This window comes from Branchiostoma floridae, chromosome 2 (genome assembly GCF_000003815.2).
Source record: "Branchiostoma floridae strain S238N-H82 chromosome 2, Bfl_VNyyK, whole genome shotgun sequence".
In the NCBI taxonomy this organism is placed as follows: Eukaryota; Metazoa; Chordata; class Leptocardii; order Amphioxiformes; family Branchiostomatidae; genus Branchiostoma; species Branchiostoma floridae.
In genome coordinates this window covers 12704329-12726019 of record NC_049980.1, presented here as the reverse complement: position 1 = coordinate 12726019, position 21691 = coordinate 12704329, and the positions used below count along the sequence as shown (strand labels likewise).

At 38.8% G+C, this 21691-nt stretch overlaps 2 protein-coding genes across 3 annotated transcripts in view; one reads left to right on the top strand and one right to left on the bottom strand.

Annotated features, from left to right (window-relative positions):
- The first annotated feature begins 1719 nt into the window (after positions 1-1719).
- On the top strand, positions 1720-6748 carry LOC118409416 (histidine triad nucleotide-binding protein 3-like). Its single transcript, XM_035810432.1, has 5 exons — positions 1720-2003; positions 2909-3026; positions 3878-3944; positions 4106-4229; positions 6600-6748. The coding sequence occupies exons 1-5, from the start codon at positions 1938-1940 to the stop codon at positions 6645-6647; spliced, it is 423 nt and encodes a 140-aa protein (XP_035666325.1). The 5' UTR covers positions 1720-1937; the 3' UTR covers positions 6648-6748.
- Positions 6749-6799: 51 nt separating this feature from the next.
- Positions 6800-21691, bottom strand: part of LOC118409403 (regulator of telomere elongation helicase 1-like) — a 35353-nt gene continuing 20461 nt past the window's right edge. The window contains exons 16-34 of one of the 2 annotated variants that reach the window (XM_035810411.1): positions 20695-20735; positions 17748-17833; positions 17082-17159; positions 16144-16221; positions 15307-15441; positions 14911-15026; positions 14396-14519; positions 13117-13285; positions 12553-12665; positions 12309-12365; positions 11693-11758; positions 11511-11540; positions 11079-11153; positions 10160-10225; positions 9611-9689; positions 9241-9312; positions 8369-8545; positions 7645-7823; positions 6800-7614 (exon numbers count right to left, since the gene is read on the bottom strand). In XM_035810411.1, coding sequence (XP_035666304.1) covers positions 7465-7614; positions 7645-7823; positions 8369-8545; positions 9241-9312; positions 9611-9689; positions 10160-10225; positions 11079-11153; positions 11511-11540; positions 11693-11758; positions 12309-12365; positions 12553-12665; positions 13117-13285; positions 14396-14519; positions 14911-15026; positions 15307-15441; positions 16144-16221; positions 17082-17159; positions 17748-17833; positions 20695-20735 — 1891 coding nt within the window. In that variant the 3' untranslated portion in view covers positions 6800-7464. Of the gene's footprint in view, positions 7824-8368; positions 8546-9240; positions 9313-9610; positions 9690-10159; positions 10226-11078; positions 11154-11510; positions 11541-11692; positions 11759-12308; positions 12366-12552; positions 12666-13116; positions 13286-14395; positions 14520-14910; positions 15027-15306; positions 15442-16143; positions 16222-17081; positions 17160-17747; positions 17834-20694; positions 20736-21691 lie in introns of both variants that reach the window. The other variant, XM_035810410.1, reaches the window with a different exon arrangement.

Here is a 21691-nt window from a genome sequence, read left to right as displayed (position 1 = left end):
CGACCAATGGTAGCCTGCCAATTAGGAAATCGAGCAATAAGTGAATGGCTGCAAATTCGTTAAAAATTTGCATTATTATGTTTTTATTTTGCATCTCTTAATGGACTATGGGGTCAGTCTACACTACTTTAAATTGCTACATCTTTCGGTGCATAACACTTCTTGTAATATTTATTATTCTATCTTATATCATGAAAATTTGTGTGGTTTGGGGGAAAACTAAATGGGACCTGATTTTAGAAATAAGTTTTGTCTGTTTGCCTCATTGACCTCTTCTTCGATCTATCATGGCCGCCGCGTGAGAAAGGTGCATGAAATATCAAGGAGTTTAATACATATTTCTGTGGCAGTGTCTTTGTCTTTCAAATGTGAAAGAGTTTGTATTCCTCATACATGTACGTCCATAAATGAGGCAAATGTACAAAAATTGTCTAAATGCTACTTTTTTTTATTACATAAATACGCTGATGAAATTAGGATGGTAATATTGGCAACCACATGCAGAATTATTTTCTTGCACGGTCTGGCCTAACAGTTATAGCAAGAAGGCCACAGCAAGTGAATGGTAATGTATGGATGACAGCCTCGGCACACTTCAAATTAATGCAAGCTTACAAAAAAACAAGGTGGGCAAAAAAACAAGACAAGTGCTCTTTGAAATTTAGAGCCCATAATGACAGTTCATTTTTCAAAGTGCGGTGAAAAGCAATTTTGCTGTCATCAGTAAAATTAGCTCAAATGACAATAATAGCTGTACAGTACATTGGCACTCTGATACTGAAGCGTCTCCTTGCGAACAAAATTATTACCATTATTTCAAGCGGAAATATTTTAGTTTATCTGTGATTGGTCGATTTAATAATGCCTTAAGCATTCTCATTGGTACAGACGTACCATGTTGACAAATGTAGCGTCATGCCTCTGTCTATCAAATCCATCCGTCAGCTATTGGTTAGCTTTGTCTAATGATTTTAACAACATCATGCGTTAGCCAATCAAATTCAAGTTTTCTCTGCCCAAAGTAAACAAAGATCTGCACTTTACTTTCTGATCACTAGGAGTCGCTGTGAGACCGTGAGCAATTTAACTAGACATTTCTTTGTTTTAAGCTTCCTGAGGCTGTTGCTCAAGTGGCACAGTTGGTGAATATCGCTGCATCCTTTCTCTTCTAGCCCTGATTTGCTCCTCTGATCGCTTCTGCCGAATACGGAGCTAGAATCGAATCAATACGCTAGTTAGGGAGGGAGGAGGGCAACGTCAAATCTTGCGTATATGGTAAATAGTAATATTGACTGTTGCATGTTTTTCTTGCATGCATACAGTCGTCACGGTAGGTGTTCTAAGTGATCCCTACATACATGCATTGTCTACATAAGGCAAATATACCTGTCCTTGGTGCTGAACACAATACCCTCATAAACGATACCCAAAAATAAACACACCTGTCCTTGGGCAGTACATAAACAGCGGATTCCCTAACTTAAGTCAGCACAAAATGTTTGGAAACTTCTGTTGATCATACTTCCGTAGTTTCTGCATCAATTGCAATGTATCATACATATCTTTAGAAAGAAATTTCCTTTCCTATGGCACCCAATTCATTATGATTTTAAACTCCGCTAGGCCTGCTTACGTGTCACTGAGGAAGTTGTGCCGAAAACATGCCGAAATTTATTCGTTTGTATTTAACACTATATCTTTCTGTGTATGGGCACAATTCCTCTCCCCCAAAAATATAATTGCACATCCTTAAACTCATACCAAACCTTCTGCCTGGGACTACACACTATGAAATCAGTGCGGCCTCACATTCTATAATAACCTCCTCGTCCGAAAGGTAATGAACTGCAGCAGGGCCGAGGGAATGATCATGAATATATTCGTCATCGCTCTACATTACGGAGTCTAACGGTAGCCGCTCCGTACGTTCTTGCGTCATGGCGGGGTGCATATTTTGCAACATCGCCCGTGGAGAGGAACCGATGACAACTATCCTGTATGAGGTTTGTGACATCTTATTCTAATACCGTAACGTTTGATGGAAGAGCGAGCTGCCTAGGACATTTCCCGAAGTGGTGCTTATGACGATATAATATTTCCGGTAGGGGCATGAACGGACTATGTGCGATGGCATGACTATGTCATATGATTGCAGCTTATATTCTGGAACCTTCATGGTGTATTTCACGGATTTCTGGTATCAGTAGCCGACACGGAATGCCAGAAAACCCCCAGCTTTTTTGATAAGCCATCTCAAACCGCTGTAAAACCTGGTCATTAATTAGGCACGTGTTTTGAAGATGAATAGCGATATGGCTATCATATAACATACGTCACTATGGTTCAGTATTAACAAATGATGGGGAATATGTTTCCTGACCTTGGCTGTCATGTTTTCATTTCAATGTGGACCAACAACAAAAGGGCAGAGGAAATTAATCGTTATCATGATGCCTAATGTTCTTAAATTAACATTAATTCCCGATCAGGCGTATTTTCATAGCGCAACGCCGTTCATTTCAGACAGATGACGTGACGTTGCTTTGAACGTGAACATGTACATGGCTGTAATTCGATCTCTATCGGTCTGAGGCTCCTATAGGGGCTGAAAAAGGTACATATTTGTCATGACCAAATAAGGCGAATAACAGCCAAATAAGTTAGCTGGGGCTGGGAAGGGTAATGTGGGCGGGGGTTATCTCTCCCTGACCAGGAAATTCATCTGGCAAACTCCAAGCATTCACCTCATTTGGAAAATTACTGCTATCAAATATTTTCATCCTCACTGGGGGTCGGCTGAGACTAGCAAGGGGATAATTTGCGAGTGCAAGGTCGTTGGCCTTTCCCCAGTTTTGGCAAATTTGGAATTGCACTTGTGTGAGTAACTACAATCCTTATCTCTCTTCAGGATGAGAAATTTGTGTCCTTCCGCGACCAGCGGCCTGGCGCTCCCCATCACTATCTGGTCGTCCCCAAGATGCACGTTGGAAACCCTTCAACACTGACCAATAAAGACATTCCATTAGGTGGGTTCCCGAGACTAAAAGTGTCCCTATATCTCATACCTCAATGAAGTATCTAAAGTTTCTCGTATGTGTGGTTTAATTGTTATTCATGAATTATGCAAATAAGGGTTAGATCAACATTACATATGTCCATCTATCACTTCCCGTGAGTCTACGGTAAACGTGACAAGCATGCATAGAAAATACACAACTACAAAAACACAATCAGACAGAAACCAATATCTCCCTGTAGATATTTTCATGACCTGTAATGTTCATCAGTTGCCACACAAAGTTGATGTGTTACTCCTATCCTGTCACTCTGACCTTTACTTCCTACCACTCTTATTTTAACGTGACTAGCGTTACTATGCATATAATGCACCGACAAGGACAGACACACCGACAATACACCAAAAAGTTTTATGGAGGTAATTGAGGATCCAGCGAAGGTGCTTATCATTATGATGCGCTGTGAGCTTCAGCCTCTAGTCAGGGATTTTGCAGTTATTGTGTAAAGTGTAAGTTTTGTACCTGCAAAATTCTCCAAACGCAAGAATATATATAATAGTTAGTGGGACTTGATCAGGAGGCAAGATCTATAGACAGAGACATCCTCTCACATTCTGGCTGTGCTACCACTACAATAAATGTTTCTCTACTACATTTAAGTGCAATGTCATATACTCCTTTTACAGATCAATTAGTAAAAGGCTATGTTCTTTGAAGTTGTGATTATGTGCAACCAAAATATGCTTTATCTCTTTATCCCACACCACTTTCCTCATGTTTTAAATTGTCAAAGTTCAGACCTCTCAGCCACATGAAGCAGGTTATCTCTTTATTGTTATCTCTTTATTGTTCTTCACCAGTTGAGTCCCTGGCTGAGGTTGGGAACAAGGTTCTACAGGAGCAGGGAGGGAACATGGAGGACAAAAGGTCAGATCTGGCTCTAATGACTGAAATTTCTTGCAACCACTACATGTACTTGTACATATAATAAAGCTGATCATAGATTTTTTTGCATGGGCTGTGCAATCAATGTGTAGATAGTCGCTGTTCTACATGTAAATATCTAGTGTCATGTTCTTGTGTTCCAGACTGGGCTTCCACTGGCCTCCATTCAACACTGTTGACCACCTGTGTCTGCATGTCCTGTCCCCGACCAGCCAGATGAGCCTCCTGTCCAGTACTATATACAGTACCACCTTCTGGTTTATGACGGTAGGTCCGTTTGTTCTGTCTTTACTTTAAGCTTCATTTTGTTCTGACACTTTGTTGTCAACCTATTAATGCAACTCTTTAATCAATCATTTATAAGGCTGTATTTTTTTATTATATTTCAGCCATACCATATATGGTATGGTGAAATATATTGTATTCGTAATGTTTCTTTCTTTCTTTCTTTCTTTCTTTCTCCTGTCAAATCTTCAAATCGAATCATCTCCGTCGTTCCGGGACCGAATGACCTGAAATTTGGCACAAGAGTAGAGTGGGTCAATACCGAGGTGCTTTTTTCTCATTTTTTTCATATCTGCCTCTAAAATGATTTTATTGAAGTTTAAAGGTCACGTTTTGACCACAACGGTATATTTTGACCCCCTGTACCATTGAATTACAATGGAATGACCTTAAATTTGGTGTAGATAGGCATTAGATAGTTGGTAAAATGATCCAAGTAAAATTTTTGGCATGAACCAATTTCAAATTATTAATTTCTGCACTTTTCTGAGAGGAAATTGGTTTTCTTTCGGCCTTCTCCCGTGAACTCCCGTGACCCCAGAGCCCACAGGTGCCAGGTGCCATCGGTCTGGGGAGAGCGAGAGTTAATTACTTTATGGGCGCCAGCCAATCAGCGACGAGAAAGGCGAATGCTAGTTAATATTCATAAGCGGGGCCTTGCAATCCCGTTTATACACAAACAGATGCATATTACAGCCTTACAGTGGCTATATGTTACCCTGTGCCCGGTTTGAAATTGTAGTTTGCGAGGATTTGGAGCTCAGACAGGGTCATTTGAGCGGTAGCGGACGGTACGCGTGCATTGAACGTCAGAATACAAGTCTGTGTCGATGAATTTACCAACATTCCGCATGGCACTATCAATCATTTTTGGCAGATTTGACTTTGGGGGTTAGTTGAGACAATCGAGAAAATGTTACTTGGCAGAAAACGCGGGAAAATTGGACAGTTTGCGTTTAGTTTTGATACGTAAGTTTGACAGTGGCGAGAATGCATGTATTTTTTCCCAAACAAATGTAGGTACTTCTAACGTTAGTGTTGTTGTTGTTCTTTTTTGACGTAATCTTTGTACATTCAAATTGTAAGTAACTTTAAACTGCCAGAGTTTGAGCCCAATAAAAAACTCTTAGTACCAGAGTATCACCACTGACCTCCGAAAAGAAACCCCCGAACAAGGTAGAAACTCCTATCCTCTAGGTCTCGCACGCTACGAGCAGGAAATTACAACATTCAGACAAGATTACGTCCGATGGCTGATTGCATACAAAGTAAAACACTTTAACAGTGGTATGCAGGGCATATACTTAACAAAGAATTCGAAGGAAAATGAAATATATAGATAAAGCCAAATCAAGTTAACTTGTTGGTCCTGGGATTTTTCAGAAAAGAAATGAAGCGACAGGGTGGTAAAATTCTTGTAACATTCGAGACGTCTCCGTTTATGCTCATACAAAACAAGAAGATTGAAGTTTTTAGCTTGAAAAAAACAACAACAACAACACACTCCTACTACACAACACTTGCACCTGCTTGACAATTATTAAAACGTATGCCCTACTTGATTAAAAAAAAAGTTCAATGCAATAATAAATGTACCCACATCACAAAGAGATTATGACGGTACTTAGACCTAGTTGTCGAATTGGAAATTGTTGAATGGCGTCATGTAATTTCATGATGAAAATCTTCTGAATGGAAGATGCGTTTTTTTTTACTCTCGGAAAAATAGGAGCTGCCGCAATTCTAAAAGCCAATCAGTTATGCATAGGCGCTCCTGTGGAAGATTATATATATTCTTCCATATGGGCCCGGTTCATATTGGGCAAGCTCTGTTTTGACCTGGAATCAATTCACAATATTAGTTCTCTTTTGGGGATAACTTACAGTTTAAATATTGCACTTTTGCGCAGGGGTGACTTGGAACAGTCCAATGTTGCGTGGGAATGGGTATGGCTGAAATATGCTGTATTTGCACCCAAGCAAATGTCGGCCTTTCTAGTTTAATGAGAAATTGTACACCTTTTTGACCACAATTATCCTTACGTTTTTTTTTAGAGATGTTCTGCTATCAATGGCACGCACACTTGTTCTTTAGCCTTTCAAAAAACATTTGCCCAAGATTTAACTCATTTATACCTATTCCTTTCGTATCGCTCGATTTATATATCAGATGAGATGACTGCAGATTTCTGATCAATGTAAATGACAGGGTTTTCAGGTAATACAGAAGTCAAACCCTATCAAGAATGTTTTGATAATATGAGGTTGATCCAAATAGTTCAGACTTGATTGACAAGTTCTAGTTGTAGTACTTGTGATGTAAATGTTGTCTTATATGATCACATTTTACAGGTAGAGAAGCTACTGGAGAAACTCGAGGCCATGCCCGCAGATCAGTAGGCCCCGCCATCTTCATCAGTATTACAGGGACAAGATGAATCTAGGATCTAGGCAAAGGAGTGTCCATAGTATAAACAGAGCATTCTACATGTAGCGCCTTAGTTAATGCCTTGCAAGCAAAGAATACCAATAACTATATTAATACATAAATATGAAAGTTTATTTATTTTCAGAAAAAATCATTGCATTACACTTCATTAGTTAATGTCAAGTAGAATCTAGTTTGGGAAGGCATAAGGGCTGCAAATTATGACCTCAGAAAGGTGTAAATGTTACCTATTTCTTTTCATCTCAACAATGTGATATAATTCTAATAAATCTAAAGCAAAATATAGATATATCAGAATATTAATAACTTTCTATGTAAATGTCTAGATGAGGCCTGTTTTTGTCTTGTAAATGTTAATGTAAAAGTATAATTGGTGTATCTATGTATCCCAGACAATAGCTTGCATAGTAGGAATGACAAGATCTATATCGACTATAGCAAATATATAAAAAGTGTCTGTGTCTTTAATCCTGAATATCTCGTAGCACATAGACATAGAGGGAGTGCAAATTTCTGTCTAGCAAATGGTCATAACGCCATTTGAAACAGTCAATGCCATATTGCTAAACATGCTATTGCCATGGTGTTGCATGGTATAGACTATAGAGGATTAGGACTAGGATTAGCCATTTTTGGTTGCTTTAATATCTATGCATGTTTGCCTCTTGTCAGCCCATCTAAAAAGGTGTGATACACTCGTTTAGATATGGCATCAATGTCAGCAATGACCATTTGCGAGACAGACAGATGCAAACTTTAAGGGACTTCTCATTCTGCATCCTCCTCATCAAACAGAGCATTCATCCTCCTCTCCTCCTCATCCAACAATCCTCCCATCTCACTACTGGCACTATTGGACAGTCCCGAGTCTGTGACTTGTAGACCATTCCGTAAGTCATTGTAGCTCCCTGTCAGGTCAAAGTTTCTCTGCTTTTCATTGGAAACTTCTTTTCTACAAGTCGCGGAGGACACAGCAGCTGAAGCTCCTCCAGACTGAGATATTGCACTGTTTTCCTGAGTCCCACTGGGTGCTGATGCTGAGGTTTTGCTAGTATTTCCACCTTGTAGCCAACTGGACAGAGAAGTTGGTGCACTTTGGGCAGAGCTGCTTCCAAGATGCTTGCCACCTTTGATCAACATAGAAAATACTGACTTTGTAACTCTACATGAAATGTACGTTACAAAGACTATCTGTAAGTATCTGCCATCTATGACAATCACAATTATTTTCTAGCATTCTTCTGATTGACATTACAATCCATTGATTTAACAGAACAAAATCACTTCAATTCTTACAAATGTAAAGGTACCTTAATTCTAACATTATCAAATTGGACCCAAAAAATGGCAGATTTCATAACTCCATGAAATAATTTTAGCATTAGGGAATTCTTGTTTTATCTATTGTGACTCTTTTTTAATTATTTTGTGAAGTGTATTTTCCAACATACATTCATATAGCACTAAGAATTACATGTAAATACAGGAAATGAGATTACTTATCGTCCAGATCTTTTTGGGACCTATAAACCAACTTCCTGTCAGTGTCAGATGTACAATGTACCTACGTACATGTAACATGTGCAAACATGGTCACGACACACACAAGCAAACAAAAAGACACTGAAACCAAACAGTTTGTACATGAATGTGACAACATAACCTGGAGCACCTTTATTGAGATGAGTAGTGCTGTCCAGTTGAGATGTCCCACCAGAAGCAGACATGCCTGCAGTGCTGCTCTCTGCACCTCCTGTGTTCAACCTTCTCTTCTTGGTGACATGTGCCGAGTCCTTGTGTTCTTGTAGACACTTCCTGGACACACTGTGCTCAGGTTTGTAACCACAGCCTGGGAAACATGGATCAACAAGTGCTAGTTTAAATCATTTACATCCCATCAATCATGTTGGCTTTCATCAAAGTTACAAAGGCCATGTTGATTTGATTATATAGATGACATGTACCCAATATGACAGGTGCAAATAGAAAAACAATTTGGCCAAAAAAAGTTGCCTTCATCATGAAATCTAATTGGTCAGGAAGATTGGACAAGTGACTAAACACACAGAGTATAGTACACCAAACAATAGAGTTTTTTTTTTCTTTTTATCTTTACTTTGGACTTTACTTTGCATTCTATGGCATTAGAATGGATGAGGAGAAGTGGCCCAGGAAGATCATGGAATTCAGCATAGAGGGAAAGAACCCTCGTGGTCGACCACGAAAGAGATGGTTGGACAACATAAAGGAAGACATCGACTTTCTCAACCTACACAGTGTCAACCCTAGTGACAGAAGACACTGGCGAGCTGCCATCAGGCCCCCTCATCTATGTGCAAGCACGTCTAACCCCCACAGGATGGGGAACAACAGACGTTAAACCGGAGAGTGAGTGAGTGTGAGTGTAGTATCTGTTTTCAGATGTCTGGGCATCCAGAGCACCAGGTCAGCAACAGTTTCCTCCTTAATCCTGAGGCAGTGCCCTGCAAACAGTGTCTTGTCAATCCTTGTACAATTCTGACTCTTCCCAAACATGTCACTAACCTTGTCCAGTTATGTCCTTACAGGTCTGATCAAACTGTTTCTTGTGATGTGGTCGCACAAACTTGTAGAATTCTGCAGAGGGTGGGCATACTTGAGTAAGGTGACACTTCATTGCACGTTTAGATAAGTACAAATAATAAGGCAGGCATACAGGCATAAGATTTCAAATTACTGCTGGTCAGATGACATACATGTTGAGCGACTTGAGCATTGCACTGGAGTTGTTTGTATGAAAACAATGTATGATTGTATGCAAATGAAGGGCTGTTTTCTTAAAGCTTTTTTACATTACTTCTCTGCAGGCCATAAAAATGGTCAAAGCAATATCATATGTCTTATATAATCCATGTGTCCAACAGAAGGTCCTCACCCCTGAAGAGATGGATTGTAGAATCATCTTCTGTCAGAAGGTCAGCCAGATTAGTCACCATGGCATTGAAATCATCTGTCTGGAAAGAAAAATAATAAGGAGCTGACTAGCTGTAATCATAACAGTATGTCTTCTTATATGTAATATGGGCCACTGTGACACACTTCCCATTTTTTCCATTAGGTAACAATATAACAAGGGATGCCCTAACTTGCCACAACACAAGACAGGATTGCACTAGATACAGCCCTCCTCACATAGGGGGAGTACAATCAGTTCACTGTCAAATTAAAGCTAGAATTTTCTGGTTTATGACAAATGTAGAATCCAATTCATCTTGCTGTTTTATTAAATTCATCCCCACTTTGAAAGGACAGCAAAAATTCAAAAGCATGTTTGCAGGTTACCTTGTCTAACACATCATAAAATTGAAAGTACAGTTTAGCAATGCGAATTTCTTGCATTTTACCAGCTCTTCATTTCACATTTTACCAGTCTGTGGTAACTCAGAAAAGTAAGCATGTATAAAGGAAGCTTAGAATTTTATACCTTTTTGTAGTCTCCTAACATCTTTTGGAAGAGCTTGAACTTCTCTATACTGAGAACACGTCGAACCTGGAAATGAAATTAGAACTTGAAGTGTCAGATATCTATCAAAGTATAGAAGGTATAGTAAATGATAAGTAAATGATTTTCTCCTAATATGTAATTGCAGATACACTACAGTAACTGTACTGATGGATCTCAGTGAAGAATCAACTGTTTGTCAATACCCTTCAAGTATATCTGAATCCAGTCATATAGAGAGAGAATATAACACAATGGACCCTGTATCACCTAAGGTACCAGCCAGACCACAACCCAAGTCACGTCATGTTACGTCATACCCATGTAAGTTGTAAGTGAATTGGCCTATGCAAGCAGATATATGAGCAGGATATGCATTACAAAATTTGGATCTTAAACTTAAAGCTACATGTACATACACCTACTGACTAGTGGTGCGTACCTAAACTCAATTTCAGGTTCAGATCCGGATTCAGGTCCAGCAGTCCAGGCTCAGGTCCGGACTTAAAGTCCGGACCTGAACCCATCATTGCATATTATGTGCATTTTTTGAGGGGTAGGGGGGGAGGGGGGTGCATATAAAATTGCATGTTAGCATGAATTGAAATCCAATTTGAAAAATACATGAAAATGATAGACAGCCAGTGTAAACACGAACTGTTTTTTGTTTTTTTCCAGTGCAAATTTCACTGTCTATGGAAGGTTTTAGATGGTTTAGAACAAAAAAAGGGAATTCCGTGACAGATTGCTTTTTGCAAGTCCGGACATGGCTCCGGACATTTAGTTTTTTTTTTACTTGGACCTAAACACGGGCTTTAGGTACGCACCACTACTACTGACTATACACATAATAATTGTTAGGAACAAGGTAAATGTAAATCCAGGTGCCCTGCAGACCTACCTCAGCCAGGTACTTCTCAGCAGACATCAGCATGGGTTTCTTGACTGGTTTGTCACTTGGCTGTGCCTTCTGTGGCTATGGAACATGTCAGGGTAGAGATCACAGTATGTCAGAAATGCTAGATATGTCAGTAGAGATCCTGACTGGAGTCTCTACCAACACTGAGACTCTGATCTGGATGCTAGATGGTTTCTAACACATATGTAACAAGGTTACTCAAGCAATTAGTTAAGCAAACATTCTTGTGAACAGAAAATTTTAACAGACTCCAATGTTCAATAGTTACATTCTTCACAGGGAGCAAAATTATACAGAATGTTTTTTTTTTAATTACATGTTCCTTTTTTTTAATACATTCATGGATATTGAAAATCACCCTAACCCTAACACTTGTTATGTAAATGTAAAAGCTACATAATGCTGAACACCTACCTCTATATTATGTTTGCCTCTGTCCTCCCACTGGAAGAATCAAAAAGAAAAGAAGTGGCAATTAAAAAATTCCAACCACACCTACATTTTGTACGTAAACCATTGACTACTACATTATCCGAGACAAACATGAGATCGAAAGGATGATAGCCACCTTAAGTATTTCATCAACATTCTCTTACCTTTACAATCTTAATTCTTTTCCTCATCACCGGCTTGGCCACAGGTCGTCCTGATGAACTAGAGTCCTGTTTTATAATACCATCAAGAAGACTAATAAATGAAATTGTTAGCAATGTAATCAATCTATACCATAGAATAAAGCTAAAAATCACCATTAGCCTGTGAGGCAACAAGAAGTAAATTTTACAGATGACATTCCTAAATATGTAGACACCACAACAGCGCAAACAAGACAAGATGGGCAAAATAAACTGTTATAAAATGTCAATGTCTAAATTTTCAGTGATAAAACATGGTATCACAGCCAAGAAGTCTTTTATTCCTGTATTTAAGAAGAGCAGAAAGTGAAACTAGTGTGGTATACTATTAGCGATACCCACTACATTCAAGGCTACCATTCTGGTGTCACTTCTACAGCGACAATGCACACTTCAGGCTACCACACTAGAGTCACTTCTGCAAGTATTTTCAAGACTTTCCTTGTTTTTTTAAGATCAGGACAAAATTAATAGAAATCTAATTGCTATGGACTAACTTAAGTTATGTCAATAGAATTTTGCATTGTTTATACAGTCATGCAACTACTTAAAGACAATAAAAGCCTCTCTTCCGTACCTGACTGGTGAGAAAGTCTGTCCACGCCTCATCTTCACCATCTTCTTCTTTCCTGTCCTGTTGAAAGAGGAAAGTTATAAGTTTCTATCTATGTTCACATGTCACGTGTGTTGCCCAAGCAATTTACAAAGCACTTGACAATGTATAACAATATACATGTACCTAGATAAACAAAACAATGACAAAAAATTGAGATATGTCACAAATTCAGCATATTTATCATGAACATTTGGCATTGCCTGACCTCCACTTCCTGTAGTGCATCAAACAGTCCTGTGCTGGACACAGGTCTCTGGGCTTGTTTAACTGGTCCATATGTTTCATATCCAACTTTCAGATGGGCAAAGGACTTTGGTTCTAGGAAAAGAATCAACAGAATCATGATTAAGCAGTCATCACCAAATCCCACTTTATCTACTGAACTATGACTACTCAGCTTTTCTTGGATCATCCTATGAACATCACATTACCTTTCCACTAGAGGCTGTAACCGCTGAGCAACAATTTCACAGGTAACTTAACAAATTACATAGTTAAAGAAACAATCCTTTAACATTTTGTATCTCATACATTTATATCCAGTTTCATATTCCAATTATGAAATCAAAGGTTAGACAAATCCAACATTAGTTGCTCAACCGTTGTCAATGGATAGGGCTCCCTTATCACTCTACAGATGAAGTCGCAAACTATACTCCAATGTAGTTTTTCAAGATGTAGACTGTATAAAATTCTTGCTTCAATGCATGGAATATGTTTTGCAACAGCAAGAACTTTCTCATATAGTTTAATCTAGCATCCAGCTGACCTGGGCTACGCCTCAGACTGGGCACATGTGAGTCGATCCTGCGAGCCTCCTGACAGCTGTTCCTGCAGCTGGAGCCTGCAGCACCTGTCATGACGTGGCTGCGGCTGGGCTGGAAGCTGGCAGTCATGACTGGAACACTGGTCTTGTTCTTGGCTACAGGTTGAGGTAGCTGACACGGGAAAGTGTAACGTCAAACATGATTCATTTTATGAACTGCGACAGTCTAATGTACAGTCTGCTATAGGAAACCAGATGTACAGATCATCCCTGCCCTTGGTGCTGAATGACATTCACACAACCAATGCTACATTTCTGCTTTAACACACCATCTATACAGATATCCCTATCCCTAGTGCTGAATGGCATTCACACTAGCACTGCTATGTTTCTGTATATGAAACTATCTATACCGTGTGGTGCTAAATAACATTCACTCTAGTACTGCCACATTCTGCTATAGGAAACCATCTATACAGATATTGCTGTCCCTGGTTCTGAACGACATTTACACTATATATGCCATCTATATACAAACATGTAGACATGCTTGTCCCTGGTGCTGAATGACATTCACACTAGCACTGCTATGTTTCTGCTATAGACATCATCGCACAGATCAACATCCCTGTACCTGGTGCTGAATGACATTAACTGCTACATGTATGTTTCTGTTTCTGCTGTAAGATACCATCTATAAAAACACCTTTGCTCCTAGTACTGAACAACTTTCACAATTACAACAATGGTACTTTGCCTAGAATACAGAATATCAACCACTGACAAAACTGTTATGTGTCTATCTTCGATAACTGAGGTCCTCCCTGTGGGTGAATGGATGTCAAAAATAGACAATACATTGTACCCTTGGTAAAATGGATTAACTGCTATCCTTGCCCCTATAACAGAACAATATTTCAATCGAACAATATCCCTGGTGCTGAGTGACCTTTGAATCAGTTATGTTACATATGTTGCATCTCTGAGATAATTGAGATGCAATCACTATGGACATAATTTCTCTGACGGTTGAGATAGACAGATTAATATCCCTGTCCTTGGTGCTGAATGTTATTCATACAGCGCTTTTCTAGTCTCCAGTCTGTGATTAATAGATTTTGACATTGCTATCACTAATCAGGGAGCATATTTCACCTGCACTAACCTTTATGTATCATTCCTGAATGACAATCTCATTTTGCAATTGTACTGTGCTCAATGCCAGTTTCTGATGGTTTTGTAAAGTCTGCAGTGCTGTTGAAAATCACTAGATGGCACTTACTGTTCTGTCTGCAGTTTTGAAGAAACTGATGAGGTCCTTGATTGCCTGACCAAAGGTGTTGTAAGTGGTGGCATAGGGACGAACCCAAGAAGGCAGTTGAGCTCGGGCATCTGCATAGGTGAATCTAGGAAGAGAAAATTATCAACTGTAAGATACACAACTTATCTAGATATTATGCCATAATTTCCTGAATGTTATAACATGCTGAAGAACTTCAGCAATAAAAACACACACGTTGTCTGACTATTTCACCAGCCAAACCTTAGATGATGGAAGGAACCAAATCCAACACAGTAAACAATCATAATCATAACTCTGAAATTCTGGCACCTGTTATCATCAAAGTATATAGAAGTAACTTTCTAATTGCGACAGGATTCCATTCTGATGGCTGCAGAGCTTTTTACATGTAGTTTGTAATCTTCAGTGAAAACATGCGTCATGCCATGATGCGGTTTATCGGATATGTAAAACAGACAATCAAGCATTATGAGCCAAACATGGTGAGGCCTTACCGATGGTCACACAGGAGGATGGCACCATAGTCCTGCCTGTGTCTGATGACTCTGCCGATGGCCTGATTCACAGCCCTGGAGGCCTGCTGTCTGTACCACTGACGACCTGTCAAGCCCTGCATGGATTAAATAAATCAGCAAAAAGCAGACCTTTCCACACTGAGAATATAGGTACTCATGTGCATGTATTACAGCGTTCATGTGCCAGCAGTCTACTCTACATTTAAAATCACTCATTAAATGATTAAAAAAGGGATGAAAGAGGAGAATGCTTGGCATGAATATCAGTAGTATACAGTACCTACAAAAAAACTTGCAAGTTCAAATGTGTTATGACCTAGAATTGATATCAGTCAGATGCAGTGTCAACCTTTGCCCATGGCTATCATGTCTGACCTTGGAGGCGGTCTTCCCTTCGTCCAGGAAGCTCATCTTGAGCATGACCTTGGGGTCCATCCTGGGCGGGAAGGGCAGTCCTGTGATGACCACTGCACGGCCATTGATGTCTGCAAAGTCCAGCCCCTCACTCACCTATAACAAAAATGACCACAATTACTCCTGGGAGCTCGCCATCTAGGAGGGAGGGCTGTCTGGCACAGTTTCAGCATTTCATTGATCTAAAAATCCATAAAATGCCAAATTCAGGGAATATCAGTCTGGAACTAAAAAGGACGATCAATCAGAAGAAGAGGCATGTGGTTACATGGACATGTGAGAAAACATATATAAGAGGAGGCAAGGATGAGATTGTATTGTAGATGGGCTGTGTAATCTGGCAATGGAAAACTAGCTTACTTATCTGCAACCTTAACGTAGTAAATTACAGCACTGAAACATCAAAGGCTGGATAAATGGATAGGTTGATTTCAAAGATCAAGGTTTCCATTACAGTTGTAGTGGCCTCCACTGGTAAATCAAATAAAAATCTGATACATATTTTCCCGATCAATAAGCCAAAGAACAAAGTTTGAAAGTTGCTAACCATTTTTTTCGAGTAACTATGTGACTCATGCAATGTTTATCTTATATGCCACAAAGATATATCAACAAATGCTTGTATGTTGAAACTGAAATGTAGTTACTTTAGGCTACAACAGAATGCCTCAGAAAAATTTTCTACAATTAAGTATCAAGCACTAAAGGCAGTCTTCTACCTAGAACTCAGTAGAAGTGAATTTGACAATATCACAGAAAGTTCCACAGTACTGTTGTGTTCAGTTGTAATGTACTTACCTTGCCCCTACACACAGCAAAGAAAGCTGCTCCATTTAAGGTGGGATCATTGATCTTCTCATAGAACTGCTCCATTGCCTGGGAAGATACAATGTGTTTGGTGGGAACAGATTAGAAACCTCAGGCTTACCATGTGAGCATTCCACACAGTATGTTTTGCATTACACATTGATAGTGCATTGCACAATGTGTAGTTCAGAGTCCACAATAATTATTGTTCTTTCTTCCATAATCACTGATATGGAGGACAAAGGATGACTTACTTTGGCTGAAACTTGATAGTAAGCTACCAACCAACCATAAAACAACTTACTTGCATGCTTGCTTATCTTATATAGATAATCTATTCTGTACCATCTACAGTAGCATTACATGATGATGTAGATAGTTAAGATTAAAAGTTCCACCCTAGAGTCCCACACAGGATTGACTCTTGTGGCAATGCCTTACCATTTCAGCCCAGCCTTTCCAGCCTCAGAGAGCAGTATTAGGGGCACATGGCTTATAAATTTTAATGAGCTTGTCTGATTTGTCAGGCCCAGTTTATATCATGAGGCATTGCCACGAGAGTCAACCCTGTGTGGGAGGGTGGAAAGTTCATGTGGTAAAAATCATTCTGAAGACATAATTTTCCTATGCTCTATAATTTCCAACACACAAAAAAAGATTTTTGTCAAGGTTTCTAGGATATTTTCAACTGTCACTTATTTTGATTAATTAGACTTTGTAATAATATTGGACAGAAAACCAAACTTTTTGCAAGATAAGTTATCTGTATAACGTGACATCTGCATAACATGACATCACAGAATCGGTAGACTGCTCATTTCTTGACAAAGCTGGAGTTTAGTCAGTCAAAAATTTGGTTATGTTCAATTCTTATGTTAGAAATTTACTTCTGAGTTCAGATTATATCAACACATGCATTATCAACATACCTCTACAAACTGTGTCTTCCCCCTGGGCTCCACCACCATTGTCTTGTACTGGCTGATTCTATTAGATACCCCTGAATCCTGCAGAGAAATAGATGGTGGACTCTTTGTAAGACAACACAATATTTGTTATGGCTGGCTTTGATTTTCTAAATGCAAACAGGTTTACTGTCATTTTAACATAATTCTGTTGATTCACCTGACCCACAGTTCTTTGTAAGAAATAGAGGTGTTGTTATATTCCTTCCTTCCTTGTTTGTTATAATAGGTAACTGTGTACTTGTCTCTATCATGAACATACAATTTACATAGGACATGGCCATTTTTTGCATTCTATTTCAGTTAATTTTTGTAATCTATTTCAGTTTATTTTACTTATCAGCAACATTAAGCAATCATAAAAGACAGAGTACATTGTATGAGGCAGCCATATAATGTACAGGATATCCTCATTCTTCTGAAATTATTATTTTTCAGGTCCTTGTCAAATGATGCTTCATAAGTGATAAATCTTGCCACCAGAAGTTACATAAATGGCTGCAGGAGAAAAAAAATGTACCAGCCCTTTTTCAAACCATAAATGATCGACAAAATGACATTATTTATTGTACAAAGATTCAGTTCCCAATAACTGATGAATTCTTGCCCAGAACCATATTGACCACACACCTGCCAGACCTCCAGACATTTGTTCATCACAGGGTAAGATGGGAAAAATACCAGCAAACCGTTGGGTACAATCCTGGCAAAGTTCACTGTAGAGAAACAAACAATTGTGTATTTATGGGAACACATGGCATGCAAGCCATACACAAATGTAGAATATAGGGTACAAAAAATATTTCTAAAGGACCTACATCTATGTACCCAATAGCATACAACCCTAAGTGGCCCCAAAGATATAGTTGCAGTCAATGCACATCCTCTCATTATCTTGACTCTACTTGCTGTACGAGTGTGAAGAATGGCTCCCATGAAAACGATGAAGGATTATTTTCTATCTTTAATGAGTTCTCTTTCCGATGGATGTTCCTTAACTGTGCTTCTACAATATTTGTGATTAAATGTGACTTGACACAAAACCCATGTATAGTGTAATGTGCACAGCAGTATTTCTGAATTTCAACATAAAAATACAATAATATTTTACCATACACTAAATGCAATTGGTAGAGCTGAATACAAAACTGATCATTAATCATTATCATCCTGATTAAAGAATAATGATATGAAATACAACAATCATGAATAAGGAAGTAAAAATGTCACAACTCCAACTGTGAAGCGACATATAATGAGGACCTCATAGGTATTAAACAATTTGTTATAGCAAGCTGTGTTAATAAATCTGCCAATGACTTTAACATTTTTGTGCATTAATGATACATTGCATGTAGCATAGTGATAAATCCTGTTTTTCATTTCTCTTAGCTCTCTAAGTCCTGTGATGTTCCCCGTGTTGAAAACAACTCCTCATTCTAACAAAATTTATAGATGTGGCCTTGCCTCTTACAGATAAACATGCTACCCGTGCCAGTTACATCCTGAAATTTCTGGATCTATCAACCTCTTTGCGAGCTGTACATGCATGTAGTTCATGTAACTTAATAAGTCCTATGTTTTATTGATGGAAGGGAAGTGAGGGAAATACAGGCAGTTTCGGTGATAAGAGTTCAACGACACGGGGGTGGTGGTGAAATGAATTATACATGTCGGCAGAAAGTGCAAAACACATGTCATGTAGGTCCTGGGTAAAGTTTATGATCCATTTAAGGATCAAAATGTGTTTAACTCAACTTCTCAGTGACCAAAGGCATATCATATGAGATGAAATATTAAAGGGGCAAAAAGGGATTCCAGTTACAGGAGAAATTTTACCTCAACATAAATTTGTTGCAGTTTCTCCTTAAAAAAGTATCTGGCAAAGATGTCAACTTCAAAAAGATGTTCAAAATCTATATGTATTGCCTGCCAGCAAAAGCATAGCTGTCATAAAACAAGGGACTACTATTCACAGGCACAGGGGACAAGACTTTGATCTTTTCCCACTTGGGGCTGATCCATGCTCAAATTTATACTTGTTCCAGCATGGATGGAGAGGGTTCAACTTTGTATGGAGAGCCTGAGGCTTAAACTAGTGCTTGTTATGCATCTCTGACTCGGACAATCCATTCACTGCTCATGGTTATTTCTTCGACCTGTAACAATTTACATAACACTAACGGTCTATAGTACACTACATATACATAACACTAACGGACCTATGACGATCTAACAGTTCCAGAAACATTATAGCATTGAACTTACAAAAGATTACGACTTGTTTTTCTTTTAGTTCTACAAAATAGTGTCTCTTGTCAAAGGCTTGTCTAGATGAAAAATAGAACATGGCTGATGCTGAAAACACTGAGCATCTCAATTTGAGGAAGAACATTAAATATACAGAGGGATTGATTCATACCAAAATAACCAAATACATTATATTTAGCATGGCCATCAATGTGTTAGTCATTGCTTCTGATTTCATTTGCGAATTTGCAACATAAAAAGACGAATAACATTGCTGTATCTTTTTTTTGCTCCAGACATGGATTTACATGGCAAACAAGATTTTTTAGCTGTTTTCAACTACATTCATTGGGACGTCTTGTGTAACATGTACCCTGTATATTATACCAAGATGTCTATATCCTTCATCATTATATCTTTGAAATGGTTACCATGATGCTATCAATACAAGAATTTTGGCAAAGCCTCGATCAGCATTCCAGTTTAAAATGCTTTCAAAACCTTGGTACATGTATGAGCTCTCACACAGTTCAGATGCTTTGAAATTTCATGCCCTTTTCTGACACCCTTCCACACGCCTGACCAAGCAAATCATGGTGTCAACATATATTGCTTCCAGGCAGTCACAGATTGGCACCCCGTGACCCACACTTTTAGCATCACAAGTAAACAGTGACAGTTAAAGCCATGCATGAGCCTAAAACTTGTTCATGGCTGACATTCAAGATGGTATCTTACGGACCGGTTTGAATAGTTTGCACATGCTTGTCCTACAAAATAAGTTTCTTCGGAAATCGAGCAGTGTTCTTTTTTTGTGGATCAGCATACATGCATGTACATGTACATCAAGAATGGGGAATTCAGGATTTTCAATTGTAAATTGTTGGTTTGTTGGTCTAGCCACCAATACTCCTGTAGGTTCTCTCAGACATCACAGGTTGTTGTATGACTGACACTTTCAGTATGGTGCTGCTTGGGGCCTCTTTCCACTAGATGGCAATCACTGATCGACCATACAGTGACCAAAATTGGATTTGTGGGGCCCATTTTAACAATCAGAATGTGATGCAAGGTGTACAAGTATGACCTAAACCCAACAATATACAAAAACTGTGAAAAGTGTTCTTTATCTATTATCAGTTCAAATGTTTGGTTGCCCGCCAGAAAAAGCCTCTTGTGGTAATGATCCCAACATCCATTTTTCCACATGCAAAGTAGCATGGGATTAGTGGTCAGCAACTGTGAAATAACTTACTTTGAAATATTGTATGAGAACTTGTGAAATTGCCCCTAAAGAACAGTGTGTGGAAATACATTCAAAGCTTACCTATTGCATTGCCCAAGGAGTTGATGTAATCAGTAGAATTCCTGTAGTGGGGGAAATAAAAAGATTATAGCAGAGATTTCAGGTGTAGATTTATTGGCTGGGAGGTAAAACCTTTCTAGGGCATGGAGGGCTGGTGCATTTCATTTCTCTGTTTGTATAGGGTTGAGCTTATACAGACAGGGTGTGGATAAACTTCCATGCTGCCTACCCCCAGCTTGATGCCAACCTTAGCAGGCTGAAGTTTTAACTACCAATTAAATGTCAAATTCTCTGTCAGGACACTCTTGATATGCAGTTATTTGCAGTTAAATACATGAAGAGTAAGTAGTTGGACTAGTAATTGTGGATGAGGAAATACCACAAAAGGATAGTGTAACTTAAGAAAAAATGACACATGTAAACATGTTACAGCAAATTTGGCACAGATTTGCAAAGCTCCATTCTTATCATTCTACTGTAAGTGCATTTATTTTTCTGAGAATTAATTTTGCATTTCACTATGAGCAAAAAGGAGGTTTTTCGTAGATTTTAAGTAGATCAAAACAAGTCTGTACAAAAAAATTTGAACGTTCATCGTTTTGTGCTGTTAGTACAAGAATAAAAAATTCCACAAACATTTTGATATTTACAGTAAGCAAGGGCAGGCACATGCTATCATCTGTTCTCATAATCTTGTGGTGTACCTTCCTCCCATACTTTTCTTGAACCCAACACTCCACCCCTCCCACTTCCACAACCCATTAAGAACCCCCCAGGGAGACATTGCCTACATGCACAATGCATCTCCACTTGCAAACTTGAACAAGCTTCAGAATCTGGAGAATACAAATGAGAGAGTTTGTACAAGAAGACATGTTTTGTAGTCAACCAAAGTCCATTTAACAATAATTCTTGTAGGTTCCACTAAGAGGATTGCAGCATGGTATTTCATATGATATTCCAGGCATTATTTCCTTCAGAATATTCTCCATGAGAGCCTCTAGGATCAATGGCAATG